Genomic DNA, 20,225 nt, shown 5'->3' with positions numbered 1-20,225 from the left:
AGGAGACCACTAGTAACAACGTCTACACGAAAAGCCAAACACCTAGGCGCCGCTTGTAATCACAGCAGCTAATGCCTACCACCAATCAAGACATGCTAATTCAGGACTAAACAATCTTCCAAAATTTAAGACTCAATGTAAAGACTTTGTGAAATTTTCAAAATTCAACCGCAGTATCATCTTTTCGGCAAGGACCAACAGGCCAGCCTATTTTCAAGAATACCGAAACCTCTATGTCCATGCTACCAGTCCGTATAAGACAGAGCAGCACTCCCTCCGACTTCGCAGGTACAGCCGGCGTCTACCTACAACGAAGTCTCTCGAGATGAGGATCTATGCTTCAATAACTTCTTCACTGGACCTTAAATCCTCGCTGACGAAGAAGGAAAAAACTTTTCGGAACTCCTACACTGATACAAGTTCCCACCAACTATTCCTAAAGAGTTCTTATTTTTTGTTCACCCTTGACAAATAATCCAACTATAATCCCTTGACAAATAGTCCACCCTTGACAAACCCTTATGGTAAGTCATAAGAACACTAATGAAGTCCGATTATTTCCAAACGAAAGGCACGCCCATTCGATGGGAGAAGCCTTCTGTTAAGGCTTCCATCAGAGCCCTGAATAATACATTAGTGAAGTGTAGCTTAAATTTCAATGTTCGTGAGGAGAGAGGATATAGATAAGGAAATGAAGCCTCGTTCTGAAAAAGTTGTAAGACCACAAGAGGAGTCAATAACTGCTCGGCTCTTATGGGAGACCTAAGGGTCAGGAATGACTAAATTGTGAAAAAAAATTTTTTTAATTTATTTATTGATATTTACAACTGTACATAAATACATCAAGTAAATTTGAGGAAATCATAATGGTATGGTACAAGCATGTAGAAAAACTACCCAATGGTAGCACTCTAAAAACATTTTTACAATATAAGGTCTCGAGGCCATCTTTTTTTCAGACGCCTCGGAGGATTGTCCGGAATAAAATAGGAAGCAAGATTAGAAACTAATGGGTTTGAGTGTTTAGGGAGTTTGTAATGGAAGGGTTGATATCTGGTTTGTTGGGCTAGTTCGGTTACAAATGGAACATTAAAGTCTTTTTGGATTATTTTATTTGTGACGAAGTAGGGAGCATTTAGGATTTTACAAAGGATTTTGGATTGTAAGGATTGGATACGAGAGGAATTCGAAGGTTTAGTGGAGCCCCAGAGCTCAACGCCGTATGTCTAGATAGGCCTTATAATTGTTATGTAAATCAGTCTTATGTAATGAATTGGAAGTTTAGACCGTTTTGTGTGAGGATTCCAGGTTAGTCGTTTGTCCAGATGTAGTCCAAGGTAGCGGATCTGTTCAACAGGTGTAAGGGCAACATTATTGAAGTATACTGTAGGACAGTCAGTAGGGTTATGACGTAGGGTAAAGGTAATTTGATGGGATTTGTTGTAATTTATTTTAATCCTCCAATTACGACACCATTCTTCGAGGGCTGTGATATGGGATTGAAGAGTTTGGGATGCAATTAAAGGGCTATTATTAACAGCGAGCACACGTGTCTGCTGTAAGATTGTGTAGAGGATGGGACCGAGGATACTACCCTGAGGAACACCAGCGGACTGAAAGAAGAGGGATGAATAGGAACCATTGTGGTTTACTTTAAATAATCTGTCAGTGAGAAACGAAAAATAATGAGAAAGTAAGTAGGAGGTAGGAATTAACGGAGTTTGTAAAGCAGTCCCGGGTGCCAGACTCGATCAAAAGCCTGTTCTACATCGAAAAAGACCCCCACGCAGTACATTACGCGCCCTAAAGAAGATGAGACAACGTCCACTACACGATGACATTGCTGAATAGTGGAATGAGAGGTTCGGAATCCAAATTGGTGATCTGGTATTATATGATTGGAATCAAGGATGAGGTATAAGCGTTTCAAAATGAGTTTTTCCAGGATTTTTGCCCATGATAAGTAATAAAGAGATAGGACGGTAGGAATATGGGTATTCTGCTGGCTTGTAGGGTTTGGGTATCATTTTGACTATAGATAATTTCTATGGGTCAGGGAAATATGTGGAACGGAGAACGGCGTTATATATGTAGGTGAGGAATAGGATGGCTTTTCTAGGAAGAAGTTTTAGGATATAGGATGTTATTAGGTCATATCCAGGAGCTTTGCGGTTAGGTAATCTCTGAATGATACTGGATATTTCTGATGGATGAAATGCTTTAGGTGGAAGGGTCATTTGGAGTGGAATATTTAGTTCTGCTTCAATACATTCAAGATGAATTAGGTTAAGGATATCAGGATGCGGAATAAAGGTTTTAGAAAGGTGTTGTCCGAATATTTGCGATTTTTCTCCGTCAGTTTTGGTCCAGCTTTGGGATTCAGTGATAAGAGGATAGTTAAAGTCTTTAAAATTCAGCAAAAATTTAGTCGTCCGCCATAATGATTTGTTAGTAGTTGTAAGATTCTCAGTAAAGTTAATTAAATTTTGAATTTTCTAATTTCTACTTTAACTTTGTTAGTCAATTTGGTGTAATATGTTTTGTCAGTTGAAAATCTGCTCCAGTGCCACTTCGATCTTTCTCTGCGTTTTTCCCTTAATAAGATACGAATATGCTGTGGCAGGTTAATTTTCTTATTGTTATCAATTCTATTAGTCGAAGTATTGTCAGTTATGCTTGTTCTTATTGTTGACTTGAGTTTTTCAATAGCTTCGTCAATGTCTTGTTTTGTCTTCAATCGAATGCTTAAGTCTAGTTTAGTTTCCAGGTCACATTTAAATTTCTTTCAGTAAACTCTTCCTGTAATCAATGAAGGAGCGGAAGGCTTAGGTACGAAGCTTGAATGTAAAAAAAAAAAGAACTGGACTATGATCTGATGAAAGGTCGTCCAGGGATTCAACAATGGCTTGGGAGGGAGAAATCTGGGAGGTGATAAATATGTCAAGGATATCAGGGTGCTTTTTGAGGGATGTTGGGCAATAAGTCGGATTTTTGGGAGAGAGAATGGAATAGGTGTTGGAGGTGGAAACATGGGATAGGATGTTATCACGGGAGTTAGATCTGCGGCATCCCCATCGTTGGTGCTTAGCATTGTAGTCTCCTCCAGCATTGAAGTGTGGTCAAATCAGGGAAGAAATAGGAATCAAGGAGGTTATAAGAAAGATTATTACCAGGAGGACAATATACAGCTGAAAAGGTAACATGGAAAGGGGTGTTTGAAATGATAACCGAGGTTGATTGGATAAATTGTGAAATATAAATTTGAAAAAGTTAAATTTTTCATTGTTATTAATTATTTTTTAAAATTTATAACCGTCTTTAACTTTATAAACGACCATTCAATGGGGAAGCCTTCTGTTATAGGCTTCAATCAGAGCCCAGAATACTACATTAGTGAAGTGTAGCTAAAATTTCAATCTTCGCGAGGAGAGAGGATATAGATATAAATGCATGGCTCTTATGGGAGACCTAAGGAATGTTTTCAGGAATGACTAAATTGTGAAATATAAATTTGAAAAAGTTAAATTTGTCATTGTTATTAAATCTGTCTTTAAATTCGTGGTAAAAGATGTATGAAAAAATAATTTTTCCTTTTACAAATTTCACGTTTCTAATTTTCAGTTTTTAATTGCTTCTAAATTATATCGAATTTAGATTTCATCTTGATCTTAAACACGTTTGATACTTTGAAATTCTTAAAGATTTTAAAGTTTTCTTTTCCTAACCTCCAGACCCTCTAGTAATTAAACTCGCTCTTTTTGAACCAAAACGTTTTTGTAACACTATTAATGACAGTCAATTGTCATTTCAACATTATTCTATTTAGTTTTAAGAGTACTAAGTAATTATTCTGTCATGTTTCGCTTTCTACCTCATTGTCACATTTTTTTATAATCTATGTTTGAATTCAGATTGAGCTTAGAGTCAGTTGTTGAACTAAAAGTAGTTCGTTGTTTAGTATCTTAACTGTTTTCAAAATACTGTAAAAGTTTAAGATGTCTGTTGAAGTTGAAATACCTCAGGTATCTATCTATTTTTATATATTTTGCTCGTGAAATTAAACTTTTAAAATGTCATGACTTTTTATCATGCTTATAAATTGTATTTGTTGTGTGATATTTAACTATAATGTTGTTTATTGGATTGCTTATAAGTATTTTAACTTAAAAGCAAATGTCTTAAGATATCTGAATAAATTTTATTACTTTTATATTGTTTCTTTTAAAAGGTTTTTAAATATAAATTGTGTATGCAATTCTTTTTATCATTTTTACTTCTACAGGTTCTTGTGATAGTGTGTCTATTTAAAGAATAGGTATCTTTAACTGTTCCATGTTAATTGTTTCAGGTTGAAAATAACCTGAGATCTCTTAATTTATCAGGACATGTTGGTTTTGACAGTTTACCAGATCAACTTGTAAACAAGTCTATCCATAATGGTTTCATATTTAACATTCTTTGCATTGGTAAGATAAAATTTTGGCTCATTTATTATCCAAAAGTAGATATATTGCTGCTCTATAGACTATTTTAGTATCATGCTTTTAATATATTTTAAGTGGTTCATTAATAACTTCTGTTTTAATTCTTAGTTTTATTCTAAATTTATTTACAAAATCTCTTCTATCAGTGACTTGATTGTATTTTATGAACCTTCTCAAATTTAGCTTTGTGTTGTGAACAATGATTCTCCGTTTTATTAAACTAAGTTAAAATGAAGATTTTGTGATACTGATGATTCATCACATAAAACCAAGTGGAAATCATAATTTTATGATATCGATGATTCACCATATCTTAGAGGAAAGTGAAATTAAAGGTTTTGTGATATTGATGATTCATCACATAAAACCTAGTGAAAATAATAATTTTATTATATCAATGATCCTCCATATCTTAAAGTTAAGTAAAAATAAGGATTAAATTATTATTTATAAATTCAAAGTATAGATGATAATTAAATATTAAGACTTTTCATGCTTGATTATGTTATCTATGAATTCTAAAACAACTAATTCTATTATTCGAAATATGATCCTCTGACCTTAACTTCGCTAATTTTTTATCGGAAACGTAACAACATTACTTGAATATTAATTCAATTGTGGAAGTTTTCTGTAGAATAAACATTTTCGTGTAATGCCCTATCTGTTATATGAAGACATCTTTCATTTCTATATATTTCCTATTTTATAAATGGTATAGAGTGCCTAATGAGATAAGAATGATGCTAAGTTAATTATTTGTTGTAGTATAATTTAATTGTGTGTTGTTATTACAATTAATAATACTACATTTTTTAATAATTTGAATCAACCTTTGTTGAAGAATCTATAGAAACTTTTTGTTTTCAAAAAATAAGGAAACTTTGTTATAGTGTATTAGGTTGATCAAGTAGGAAAAAAATTACTGAATAATTTTAATTAGTGTTTATATGGAAAAGTATATCGCTTGAGTGGTACATCTGAGAAACTGTTTACCTACTCACTTATACAAAATCATTAAGTGTCAATTTATGTGTCCAGAATTTGGTAAAATTTTATAAAATGTACATTCATCTACATTTGGTACGTAGTACATATAATCTCTATGAAGTTCCATTACCTCAACCAACCTTTAGACATCTTGTCTATTTTGAATGCAGAAAAAACTTAAATTTCTTTGCTTGAAAAAAATCTTCTATTGCTAATTCCACCTCTTTGTTTTTTAATTATTTCTTCTAATCTGTTAAACTTCACATATTCTTATTGTCACCAGTAAACTTCCTCAATGATCATTCCATTAGGATTTTACAGTTAAAGTCAAAGGTTCCTTTGTTTCATTTACATTTTGATTACTAGATTACTGTTTAATATCATTTTCCCCTGTAAACTGGGTATAACACTCGTAACTGAAGGTAACTAATCCATAATATTTGTACTATAAACAAATTAATAGATAGGTTGCTCCAGGATATAAGGTATTACAACCAACTTAGATGTATAGTTGCGGTGCTATTGATTGTCGAATTCAGACAAACATTGTACACACGTGCAGCTCAAGTAATGGCATGGTAAAAATCATCTAGTTTATGGCGTTATCTAGTTAATGTTTTCTCTTAAAGTGAACATGGTTTTCTTCCATTAATTTAATGTGTATATGTTAAAGATTGTAGAAGAGGAGGAGAAAAAATTTTTTTCATAATTGATCAGATGCAGTCAGTTATATTAGAATAGTATATTATTGTCAAATGCTTCTTTTTAGTAATTATTTCATAATAATGTATAAAAAAAAATTTGTATTAAGAACATTATTCATTTGGAAACCTTCAATTCATTTCAAAGGCTTTTAATGTAAAATGTTATAGTTTAAAGATACAGGATATATTTTTTTCTCTTCTGGTCGTTTTTCATAAATTATCTGACTTAAATAGTTAAAAGTTGACTTCCTGGTTTTTTATAAGGTCATAATGGAGAACATGTTTTATAGGTTGTCATCTTGCCAAAGTCATTGACATTTGTTTGAACTTTAAGATGTTTGCCAAACTTGTTTTTTGTCTTCAACTTTTTTTTTTTTTTTAAATTCATTTTCTTTCATGAAATTGTGAACCATTTATTTATGTTCATGTTTGGTTTTATAAAAAAAAAAAAATGTATCAATGTTGTATTTAAATCAGACACATTGATTTTGATTGTATGGATATGACATTTATGACATCGAAGTCTCACAATCAGTTAAAATCTAAAATATGTAGGTTATTATTCTTTGTGGGTAATATGGTTAAAGGAATTTTTACTTTTAAATTTATATATTCTAGAAGTAGAAGCCTTAAAACTTAACATCTCTTGTTCAAACATATTTGATTATAGCCACGTATTTTGTTGCAATTAGAAGCTCAGGTTTTCACTCAGTATTTATGCAATTATATGAATCAATTAGTAGTTTCGTGTTGTTTAAATCTTATACGAAGTTTTCATATTAGTTTCAAAAACAAAATATAAACATTGTTAAGTGGTTGGACTACAAGAATATGCATAGAAAGTTTTATATAAATGATATAAAAAAAAATAAATAAATGAATAATAAAAATAATATTAATGAAAAAATTAAAGAATTTATTTGTATGGATGAGTCAGATTTATGTCTTATTATCAATCTAGTTATAGTTACGTCCTTCCTGTGACCAAAGTGCTTTGACGTGGTTGATGGTTTTATTGAATGTTTTATACTTTTTGATTCAGCAAAACAAATGATAGCAAAATATTGAACATTGATACATAAAAAATAAAAACAACCAAAAACCATCGATACATAAAAAAGAACTATTTATTAAAAAAAGATGATATTATAATACACATATATATATACATACACATACGGAACCAGGGGAGCAGGTTCAAACCAATGAAGATTTGGTGGATGAAGATCAAGATGGTACAATTGATAATTTATCAAAAAATCAGTTTCTTGTACCAGCAGAAATTCGCAATAAAGATTTAGAAATTTGGAGTTGCGAGAATCTTTCATTACCTAAAAAATGGGTTGATGGAGACTTCTATTTCATCCCAGATGGTGATGGCTTTCAACAGTTTGACTTATCACAATTCGCTGTTTGAGCACTGCTGAAACCTTCGTACTTTTCATTGACAATAAAATCGTTGTACTGATTATTACTGAGTCCTAGTTAGTTTGGCACTACTACACATTGATGTGTCTTAGCCTCCTCATCCAGCAACCTCTAGAAGTTTCTGTCCTGCGCTACTGCCATCCAGTTGTGGACTCCCAAACCCCTCACATCCACAGCCACACAGTCAATCCATCGAAGTCGGGGATGGCCAACTCTCCTCTGGCCATGAACTATCTCCGTCAGTAGTAAGCTTATAGGAGTTTCCTGTTCCTCCATCCTGGACACATGTCCAGCCCATCTCAGAAAATATCGTTTGACAAGACTGACAACGTCTAGCACTAAGTCCTAGTTCTTTTCATTTCAAAAGAATGAGTCTCTTTTTTTTTTTTTTTTTTGTCTTGAAGTTGCAGAATGGAAATGTTTCCTAGCTATCTTAATTTTATCAGGGTATAATCAGCACCCTAGTGAATGGCTATACTGGGATTCAGAGATAGATATGAACAATCAGCTCATTGCAGAAGCCAAGAGAAGGGATCATTTTCTCGAAATCAAATGGTTCCTTCATTTAAATGACAATATCAACCAAAATTCAGACAAGCTATTCAAGTTACTACTCTGCATTCAAACGCTCTGAACTTGACTTCTGCAATTTTTTTTCCTCCAAAAACCTTGCTTATGCCTAATACTTCAGGAAACATTCTTTAAAACAAAAACATGTTTCAGCTGTAACGTTTGGTGCCTGAATGCCATAAACAGGTACCTTCTAAACTTCAATATTTACACTGGCTTTTGGTAAGACCACAGCTCCTCACAGATGTGAACATATATAAAAAAAATGGTATACGAAGGAGAAGTGGTAGTTTTTTATTTTACCGTGACTGGTCGATATCACACTAAATAACGCTTACCTCGTCCATCAAGCACCATATAACCGAAGATGAAATTTTTGCATGAAATAGCTCAAACATACCTCAGGAGCTAACGAACTCCTTTCTCATATCCAGAACCAACTGCACATGCCATAAATCCAGTGCTGGATGCTTTAAGATATGATGGAAAGGACCATCTAGTTTCACCAACTGAAAACGGAAGGTGTGCCATAAATAAACCGTGTGCCTTCCTTTTCAAAATAGTCTCAATGAAATGTGATGTAGGTTTGTGTGTATTGTGCTTCAAGAATTTCTACACTAAATAAACATACTCCCTTACTCACTCAAGCAATATTTATGTAGCCTAACTATCATTCCTTAAATTTTATACAAGTAAATTGAGTGCAGTTTCAGAAATGTATGATTATTTGTAGAAATAAAACTTTTTTGAAGAATAATTCATTTTTGTTCTCAGAAATGACATCACAGTGCCAATTGTTACATTTATGTAACAGGTTTCCATGGGTAAGATTTGTGAAAAACATCGTTTTTGTATCTACTGAGGTCCTATCTAACAAGAAATATATGTAATTCTCTTTTATCACAAAATTTGAATTATCAGCGGAATAGGGTTAAATGAGTCGGTAATTATAGTTTCTGCCCTAAGAGAAATAATTGTGTTGGGGGAATTTAATTTGGCCTTGAACCCATTTTCTTTTTCTAGTTAAGGGGCTATAGAGTTATGAGAGAAGGGAAGGTGTAGGGTTGAAACATCTCTCATGTTTCTAGTGAAGTTATGATAGAAAGATAACAAGGATGTAAATCAAGGAAAATATAATTTAAAGAGAAAGGTTATCTATTTCTCATTGAGGGAGTCCGCTTGATGTGTCCATTCCTAGAAAAATTGACACATATTGATTCCATGGGGGTTATTCAATGTTCTCTCTTTACCAGCAAAATGTGGATTAGATCATGAAACTAAACTTAGTTAAATAAAAATCTCAATTTAAACAACAGGAAACTAAACTATTTTTCTTCCAGAATCATTCATTTGGAAAAATTAAAAAAAAAAAAATCCTTTAATAAGCGAAAATTTAGCATTAAAAATCAAGGATTGGCTTGGAGTTCTAGAAACGTTATCGATGTGGATAATAAGATACAGACAATATATGGGTGGGTGAAGATCAAGATTTTGTTTTCCCCTACTTTGTTTCTGGCAATGGGGCGTTATCCTACAGGTTACCTACCTATTCCAGCAGTAGTGGGAAGATTGAGAATTTTCTATGGGTCTAGATTCCTGCTGAGGTAAAAGATAAAATAAAAAGAACAAACCATATTTTAATGATCAGTGTCTAAATGGCTAAATTAAAAGCAGTGATGATTATGTTGTTGACTTCAGAAATTTGAAAATTTAAACATCTATACTTACTTTAAATAAAAATGATTTTTTTCAACAAGATTAGAGAAATAGAAACTAGCTAGCTCGTTGTATGGAAATCAACAAGAGATTCTTAGGATTTCCTCTCTTCCCCTTTCTGTGTCCCCCCTTTGACCTCTCTCCTTTCCTCTCCAAAAAAAATTGACAAGGCAGTTTTCTGAACTTATATAGAGAGGGAAAGCTTTCCCTCCTTTAGCGCAACCTCTCAGCCTGAACTGTACCCACAAGATCCTTCTTAGTTTTTTGTTTATACTCATATCGCAATTTCATTTTATCCTAATTTTCATTATAAAACTAAATTATACTATTATATGTACTTTCTCTTGCTGTATGAAAAATATTTTGATCTTATATAATTTATAAGTCATTGATTTAAAACTTTAAAAATGTACATTTTATTATTCTTCTTGGTTTAGGTGAGACTGGTCTGGGAAAGTCTACTTTGATGGATTCACTTTTTAACACCAGTTTTGAATCAACACCAAGTCCTCATACTTTACCATCAGTAAAATTAAAAGCACATACTTATGAACTTCAGGAGGGCATTGTTAAATTGAAAGTAATTAACTTTATTTTAATTAAATTACTTTTAGTGTTAATTATTCTCATAATTTTTATTAAATTAACTCATCCTTTGTCTTTAGTATATTATTTTGTTGCAAATATCTATGTTCATTATTTGGCAGCATAATTCATTTTTGTGACTTAATTTTTAAACTAATTTTGATTTTTCCAGCTTACCATAGTAGACACTAATTTTTAAACTGATTTTGATTTTTCCAGCTTACAATAGTAGACACTGTGGGATATGGTGACCAAATTAATAAACAAGATAGTTACCAGGCTGTTGTTGATTATATAGATGCTCAGTTTGAAGCTTATCTGCAAGAAGAGTTAAAAATTAAGCGTTCATTAGCTCAATATCATGATACTCGTATTCACGCTTGTTTATACTTTATTTGTCCAACTGGTCATGGGTATGTTCTTTTATTTAATTTACTTAGTCATGATTCTTCTATTAGCAAAGAATTTTTTTAGATATTAAGAGTTTTTGCTTTATTGTTTGTTGAAGTATCTATAGATTTAGTAGAGAGACCTTTAATTAAATTGCTATATAAATTATAACTGTATTTTTTATCTAGAATGGGTTTTTTTTATCAATATCTTAATATCTTTTAAACAAGTTTATATGACTTGTTAGTGTGCTTGAAACTATTGATGTCCTCTATTGTCCAAAGAAGTTTAAAATCTTAATCTATATCATTCTCTCGTAATTTTTTAATAACTTACATTTAATTCATCTCTATTTCCTCTTATTCTTGGCTCTTGTATTCCCTTTTCAAAGATCAAGAGGATCATTCATGTATGTGTATATATATATATATATATACACATACATACATACATATGTAACAGGACATACAACCTACTACATATGGCTTTATTTGTTTCTTTTGATTTTAAGAATTTTAAATCTTTATTGATACTCATATTAATATTGTTTAATTAATTATAAAAAAATCTAGTAAGAAGCATGTTTCACACAACTTTCATTTGCCACTCTTCAATTTCCAATGGATAGAGATATTTTCAATGAATTGTTCCCATAGAAAATCTAATTTTACATGAATGATGGTTCTGCACGTCCTGAAGGCATAAATAGCCAAAATCTATGAACAATTTTTTAAGGTTTGTTTGCAATTTGCGAGGAAAATTGAACAAACATATTGAAGAAAATTGTTTGTAGGTTCAATTTTCTGTAAAAATCCATCATCATAATCTGAGTATCCTATGGTGGTCTCGACCATGATCGACTGAGCAAATGCCTGTCATGATAATGGCTTAAATTTCCCAATTATTATGAAGGATTTTTACTAGAAATAGAATTATTAAATGATTTAATAGATAGAATTATTCTTTACACTGCAATAATTGTGTAAAATTAATTACGGTTTTTGGCGACTTGCACTTTCAGGATGCCTGAAATTGAAAAAGTGCCTAATATAAGTTCTTTTTAAAATTAGATTTTCTATAAGAATCCTCAATTGGAAATTTTCTGATTTAAGTGCCATAGGGAAGAACTGGTAGATATTAGGGTATTAATTTCACAACCAAAAGAAACTTTGTTCTCGATTACTTACACCTACTAAGTTTCATTTTGAAAAGCTCAAGACTCAAAAAAAAAAAAAATTAAAGACCACTGGTATCTTGAGTTTGACCAAAATCATTACAGCTGTTTTTGAGAAAAGTGTAATAAAAGGTGGCACTTCTGGTGAATCAGTTCTAGAAAAAAAAATTTTTTATATGACATCAAAAGACATATACATACTTTAAACACACAATGTCAGTTTTTTTTTTTTTACATCTTTTTTGTTTTTGATCTTGGCTATTCATATACTCTATGTCCAGATGGACCATTTTGGGAAACATAGTTCTTTGGACTCAGATAAATGTGTAAAACATGTATTTCCATTGAAAACTTAGATTCAAAATTATTCACTATTGCAATACTTCAACATACCATGTATTTCATATATAAGTAATAATAATTATTCTGAGACAGATTGTTCACTTACAATATCTCGTCATTAGTATTAATGCAAAGTTATAATATCCCTAAGATGACCTGAGGGAGCAAATGCCTTTTTTGCTATTTTTTTTCTATGACATAATCGTTGAAATTTATTATTTTCCAAAAGCTGTGTACAGATTTCATATTTGTCTATGCAACAACTTTTGGCTTATTTGCCTTAACATAATGTATGAATTCATAATTTCATACTTGAAGGATTTATACTTTGTGTTTGTTACAGATTGAAATCAATTGATCTGTCTTGTATGGAGAAGCTTGACAATAAAGTAAACATCATTCCAATTATAGCTAAAGCAGATACTGTATCCAAATCAGAGCTTCAAAAGTTCAAGGTACTTTAGTTTATTTAATCATAGTTTTGCTATTCTTTAATATTCTGTTATTAAGAAGAATATAACTAAAATCAGGTGCTATTTTGAATTGATTCATTATTGCTGCATTATGTTTGGAACAGGTAGGATGACCAAGTAAGTTAGGTACTGGACTCCTAACTACTGGGGCTAATCTTGAGTGGACAGTAAATTTATTTTATGTTGTCACGTGTAGATTTATCTGGGATCAGTTGGGTACCAATGAAGAAACTTAAACCTACAATAAGTTGGGAAAAATGGTTAAGCTGACCACCTTGAATAGGTTTGATCCTTGCTAAACCATTGGTCAAGAATTGGGACTCCCTTTAGAAAGTAGTGCACCAAAGACATGGGTTTATTGGTTGTAGTATTGATTTGGTTTTCCTTCCTATAGTGTTCCACATTTAACATTCTGTACTACTAATTTTCAACACTTTGCAGAAACTGAATAACCCCCTCTGTTTCTCAACTGCTTAGTTGATCCCTGTTTAATATAAAAGAAAAATCAATATATTTTCAGGGATAGAGAAATAAAAGCCATAGCCACACTAGACCCAAACCTGTTGGGGCCTACTAGTTAGGTCCAGTTAGGTTTATCAACAGGACTGCCTTAGGTCTTAATAATATACTAAAAAGATGACAGTATATTTAAATATAAGATTAAGAGATATCTTAATTACTACTGTTTATTATTTTGTCCTCAATAATGATGTTTTTCTCATTTATAAACAGAGTGAATCCTAAGACAATTTTTGTTATTAAAATCATCATAAAGTTTCCTTTTTCTTCTTTTTTATTATTACCGCCAGCAGTTAAATCAGGAATGCCTCATTTATAATCTAGAATCATCTAGGTTTCCTCAGATTTTGCTTGTTAGCTCACTATGGACTGATCGTTTGTACTTACATTGATCTTAAAAGAAAGTTCAGTATTGAAAATACAGGACATGTTCTATAGTCTAGGCACTTACTTAAAAAAGGTAGGGTGAGCTCTCTCTGAATATTTTTAAACCCATAAATGCATATCATAACACTTGTTAAATTTCTCCAGAATGTATTTAACTTTATTCTCTTTTATAGGATGTTATGTAAAGTTTAATTGTTGCAAGCTATAAAGAAATAATCAAGTATAAAAATAAAGTCAATTGTAATGTACTTAAATTTAACTTTTTAAATATTTTTAGTCCAAAATTATAAGTGAACTCATTGCCAATAAAGTAGAAATATATCAATTTCCTACTGATGATGATCAAGTTGCTGAACTGAATAAGAATATGAATTCACTTCTACCATTTGCTGTTGTTGGGAGCACAGAGTTCGTTCGTGTTGGAAATAAAATGATGAGGTCGAGACAGTATCCTTGGGGTACAGTACAAGGTAGTTTTTCAATTATTTAAATTATGTAATAGTGCCTGCTTTCTTTTAAATGATAAGGTATGTTTAGTTAGTGTTAATTGCTAAGTTATCGAAATAATAACTTCTTGTGTTAATTTTGTGATTTGCTTTACTATTTCACTTGAATCGAATTTTTTGTTCTGGCCAGTGATTTGTTTTTTTTTATGTTTTAGTGGAAAATGAATCACATTGTGACTTTCTTAAATTGAGGGAAATGCTTATTAGAACTAATATGGAAGACATGAGGGAGAAAACACACTTGAAGCATTATGAGTTATATCGAAAAAGAAGCCTAGAGCAGGTATAATTTTAATGATCTATTCAACTATTGATAAAATAAATAGAACCAGAAATAAGCTTTATTCTCAGATTGCCCCCTAAGAATAATGTGTGGACAAATAGAAATTACTTCTGTCCAAAAGGCATTTTAGAATAAATAAAATGCATAATTTATTAATAAGATACAATATAATAAATTAAATTTTTCTAATGAAACAAAACAACACAATTATTACTGATAAATGAAGAACAAATAAATTCTTTCATTAATTTTATTTACCATTTTAATTATCTTTCAATCAGAATTTAATTTTTAAATTTTTAGTATATTCTTTAACAATGAATTATTCCTGAAAGTTATTTTTGGGAGAAATAAATAGGATTTTTTGTCCATTAAGTTTTCTCTTAATAATAAAACAACTTGAAGTTAAGTGGTACCTCTCTACTCCCTAATCCTGTCAAATCCCAGTTGAAAAATGCTGATACTGTGTTTATGAAGTTTTCCAGGAAGCATCACCTTCTCAATATAAATAGTAATACTGCTTGGAAGCATTACTATTTCTGAGAAGGTTACCTTCCATTAGGCTCCTTAATCAAGATGCCTTCTTACTCAAATTCCTTCCATAAAATGTCACATTCTAAAGCTGTTTAGGATATTTGACCCTCTTCTATGGTTGGCTCCTGTCACTTTTTGAGCCATTCTCTCATTTTAGTGGTTATGGAGTTTTATATGGACTGGGATCAATCTCCTTTGAACAATGTTGTTGATTATTGGTATGCTTTTCCAATCTGATCTATCTTCTCTCCCTCGACTAGTTCCTAACATTGTCTTGACTTTGTTTTTTAACTTATTGGGTTAGGTTTCCAGTCACCTCCTAGGTTAACTACCCTACAAAGGTCTGTTTTATTGTGAAAGTTTTATTTAGGTTTATTTTGGATCAAATGCTTATATAGAGTCTAGACAAAAGTAAACAGCATATTATAGAAATCATAAACACTAAAATTATTGTTTCATACTTTTTAAATTATTAACTTCAATAATTTATTTATTTTTCTTCATCCCTAAAATGTGTACTAAAAGCAAACATGAGGCTAAACTGATGCTAAACATCGTACATGTTATTGAATGTTAGACTGTGCTAAGAAAAATTAGTCTAACTTTAGAAGAACCTTTTTTTTATTCAGCGATATTAGATAGATAAACAAAACAATTTGTCCTCAGTAACCTTGATTTTTCCCCCAAAACATAATAATTACCAAAAAATCTTTAAGATGAATGCTGATTCATTTCTCAATATTGGACAGTTAATATTTATTACAATGAGATAAAGTAATTGATTTATTTTTACGAATTATCAAAAATGCTTTTAAATATTGATAATATTTTGTATTTTCTCAACCTTTTAGATGGGATTTACTGATGTTGATTCAGAAAATAAACCTGTTAGTTTCCAACAGTCCTTTGAAGCCAAGCGACTAAATCATTTGCAAGAATTGCAACAAAAAGAAGATGAAATGAGGCAAATGTTTGTTGTCAGAGTCAAGGAAAAAGAAACCGAACTGAAAGAAGCTGAAAAGGAAGTGAGTTTAGTACTAATTTATTTTACATTAATTTTCATGTAACATATTTCTTATCTAGTAGAATCAAACTAAATTGTAACATTTCTATTACTTTTTAATAAATTTGACTAATGCTATATTTATTACAATACCTGGTTTATTCAAACAATACTGTTGATGTACAATGTATCCATCTATTGCTCTGTTATTACTCAGGCCAACAAAGACTATTTATTAATTTTGTATTTACTGGACTCATTAGCAATAAGGGGACCAATAATATCAGCCCCAGTAATAAAAAAAAAAGGTCTTGTTTGAATTTTAATTATCAGACACTAATTGGGATGGGTCAAGTATAAATTGGTTTGTAGTAATTTCCGTATCACCTTCGGCAAAGGGCAGAAGATGCTTTTTAATAATTGTTTTGAGTTTTGGATTGAATGTGTGGAAATGAGGTATTTATTCATCGTTAAGTATTTTCATGAATCATTAGATTTTTTAAGTTACCCAGTCAAATAAATTGGTTGCGGCCTGTGGACAGCCATTGAAGTTTAAATGTTCATTCAGTCCTTTCTAGGACAAGTTGTCAAAGAGGTGGCTAGTGAATTAAAAAAATATATCTAATATTTACCCTCGTATATTTATTATTGGATATAAATACAATTTCTAATTTATATTCTGTTGGCCATGTATATGAATTTCATATATTACCACTTAATATATTTTTAATTATGTTTTCCAAAATGACAGTGTCACATCTATTTAAAAATTTCTAGTAGCTCATCTGTTGTTGTGTTGTTAATGAGTAATTGTTTGTATTACAATAACCAATTAACTTGATCATTTTCATTTTAGCTCCATGCTAAATTTGACAAACTTCGTCATGAGCACACTGAAGAGAAAAGAAAGCTTGAAGAATCAAGGAAAAAGCTTGAAGATGATGTTTTAGAATTTAATAGAAGAAAATCCCAGTTTACACAGGCTGGTTCTACTTCACATCATACTCTTACTTTGGGAAAAAGCAAAAAGAAATAGCCCAAAGACTAAATTTATTTTTGTTTCTATTTGCCAAATGAGTATTATAAAAATTTTGGGTTCTATTTATTTAGTTTTAATTTAAAGTTCTTATTTATTGTTTTTTTTTTTTTTCAATTTTGTATCTTTTAGAAAGAAATAGATTCAAATACCTGAAGATTGCTATTTTTAGTTTATAAGTTTATAAAGTATATAATGTTAATTACCTTTGTATTTTTATATTTATAAAAAGAAAATATTAATATGAAAAAAAAGAAAGGCCAAATTCTTATTGTAATATTAGGTAAATAAGCTTTGCAAATATTTTGTAAAAATTTATTACTAGTTGTACTAGCAGTCAAGAAAAATCTCGTATTCAGTGAAATTTAAAAAAAAAAGCAAATACAAAAAAATTTAAAACTTTTAAGTATACTTTTACAATTAATTTATTGGCATAAAATTCTTTGAACACAACTAATATTCAGACTTATACAATATTTTCCTACTGAATTCAGTCATGTGATGTTTTATTAATTTTATCATCTGTTATGGATACTTGATTAAATACAATTTGCACGCTAGTTCTAGTATGAATTTTGAAAACAGTCATTTATTATTTTAGGTATATTTTGTGTGTATTATTGTATATATATATATTAATTTATTATGTTTATTTACAATTGTACATTTTATCTTATTTTTTTTTTTTTTCATTCTCTTCCAATTCCACTTTTTTTCTTTTTAAACGTTGCATGAACTACCTGGAGGGCTTTCAATTCATCCTTTAGAACTTCTTGTTCACTTGTAAATGCAAGGTTAACTCAAACAGTACACTAAATTTTCATGGCATCTTACTTTTTCATACAAGACCTGTAGTATATGGTATCTGATACCAGTCTACCCTGCTTATCAAGAATTTAGTATCTTCCAAAAGTTATTTTGGGATTCTATTATCACTGATCCAAAAAACTACTTATTTAGTTTAAATTAGTTGTAAAGCGGTAAATTCAATAGCTTTCTTAATTTTAATGCTATATACTTGTTACTAGAAAATCGTTAACTTATTGTAAACTCGTGACCTACTACTTACTCGGTTAGTTTGATACTATAATCTTACTAAGCAGGACAGCAGGCACCTTATGAGTTGCTGCAGTTTTATCTGACAGTGTCTAGCCATTCTGACGAATGATTATGATTCTTTCAAACATATGCTTGCATTGCCCACCATTAGAAAAATAGGAGACATAACACAATTCAAGTTCCATAGTTTTTCATAAATAAAATTATAGTAAACCAGTTATACATATTTGTAAATTTTTTTCTTGTCCTACATGCTGGACATGAGCACTTTGAGATGGTTGAAGTGGAACACGTGACAGTTTTGTGATAGATGGTGATTCCCATATAAGATAAAGGGTTAATTATTAATGATCTTACCAGGTTTAATTTATCAAGAATGCTAAAAAAAGAATTGTGGTGGTGTTGTCAATAATCTGTTAAGACTAAATGGAGATTCATCGGTATATGTAAATAGATAGTTTTACAATGTATTTCATAGATTTATTAATTTTTGCACACATCATATGCAAGTGATTTAGAATGATTGAGATGGATCAAGAGACAGTCTTTAGGATGAATGATTATTCCCATTTAATATCAGTTAAGCTAGAATCCTTAGCAATTATTATTATTTATTATTTTTTTTTTTTATCATAATTCCTACATAGCATAATTTAACCAAAGTATGCATTCAGTATGTACCAGCAGGGCATGTAAAAGAACCAGTTAAATGATCCTTTTATGAATTGGTATTGAAAATACTATTAATTTAGTTTTGCTTTTTTTATTTTTCTTATGGATCATCGTTTAAGTTTATTTAAATTTATCTTCCCATTTAATGTCTTTATGATTACAGGTTTGTTTGCCTATTTTTTTTTTTTTTTCTTCAGTGAAATGCATAAATTTAAACCATTTCATGTTCATAAATTGGATGCAAGTTATAATAATAATTTGGTTATTACATCTCATTAGCTATATTCAGGATGCTGAATAATCCTTAATGCTTGGGGTTTTATAAAAAGATGTAAAGAAGTGTAGTTATCTCTTGTAAATTACTACTACCAATTAAATTTAAGTAAGTTTGGTGTAAAACATATTACAAATATTAATTAAAATTATATTCCTCTGAGACTGGGGTGAGTATTATGTATACAAACTAGATTCAGAACCTACCTGACCTGAGATTAAATTACATTAGATTTCCCTCTTTAAATTGTAGGTAGATAATTTGTATAATACTACTAAATTTTATGTAGCTGGTCAATCTTGATGGATATTTATAGTATTTCTCAGCCTCTGGGCTGCAACATAATAAATAAAGACTACTGTTATTATTTTTGAAAGTTTATTTTAAAAATTTAATCTAACTTTTGTTTAAATAGAAAAATATTAAATATTAGATTTCTCTCTTATAAGTTGTGGTAAAATCACTTGTATAATATCATAATGTATATAATTGTGAAAGTTAATTCAGAAAATTTTAATGTAAATTAACATTAGATGTTTTAGGAAAACCTCTGCCTCTGAATCCCATCATTATGAATGCTTGTCAAGTGCAGGCTACTCTGTTGGATAATTTTCTTAAAAAGAACAAGCTATTTATTTATCCATCCTATATAACTCACTATATGATCATTCATATAATTAATTAGTTCTAAAAAAAGAATTGTTCTAATCGCCTAATAATTGTATATATGTTTGAGTTGAGATACTTCATTTGTATGTTAATACATTACATCTATAAATTAATTTGAGTTTCTCTATTGATGCCTGCTTATTAATTCATTTGTTAATATGCTGTTTTTATATCTATTTATACTTTTTAGATTGATTGCAATGTTAGCTGAATACTTGAAACAATGCAAGGACTTAATTTACCAGCTAATATGATTTTTGTTTTGTCTTTTATTATACAGTCATTGTATACACTTAATCAACATCATTGAACTATTAAATTTTTACCTATAGAATTTTTCAGTTCTTATTAACCTCATTTTTATAATTAACATCTGAATTTTAATTTAATCAATTCGACTAGGAATCTAATTCTATGAATTCTTATA

The 20,225-nt window shown here is 30.3% G+C and overlaps 1 protein-coding gene across 1 annotated transcript; it reads left to right on the top strand.

The window, feature by feature from the left end:
- Positions 1-3,906: 3,906 nt before the first annotated feature.
- On the top strand, positions 3,907-19,911 carry Sep2 (septin 2). Its single transcript, XM_014434301.2, has 9 exons — positions 3,907-4,022; positions 4,349-4,466; positions 10,330-10,472; positions 10,697-10,890; positions 12,727-12,838; positions 14,040-14,232; positions 14,424-14,551; positions 15,937-16,110; positions 16,945-19,911. Exons 1-9 carry the CDS (start codon positions 3,996-3,998, stop codon positions 17,122-17,124), a joined length of 1,269 nt encoding a protein of 422 aa, XP_014289787.1. The 5' UTR covers positions 3,907-3,995; the 3' UTR covers positions 17,125-19,911.
- The last annotated feature ends 314 nt before the right edge of the window (positions 19,912-20,225 follow it).

This window comes from Halyomorpha halys, unplaced genomic scaffold (genome assembly GCF_000696795.3).
Source record: "Halyomorpha halys isolate HHAL.00 unplaced genomic scaffold, Hhal_1.1 Scaffold1342.1, whole genome shotgun sequence".
In the NCBI taxonomy this organism is placed as follows: domain Eukaryota; kingdom Metazoa; phylum Arthropoda; class Insecta; order Hemiptera; family Pentatomidae; genus Halyomorpha; species Halyomorpha halys.
Note: the sequence above shows the minus strand (reverse complement) of the source record. Positions and strands in the feature narration are given on the sequence as shown.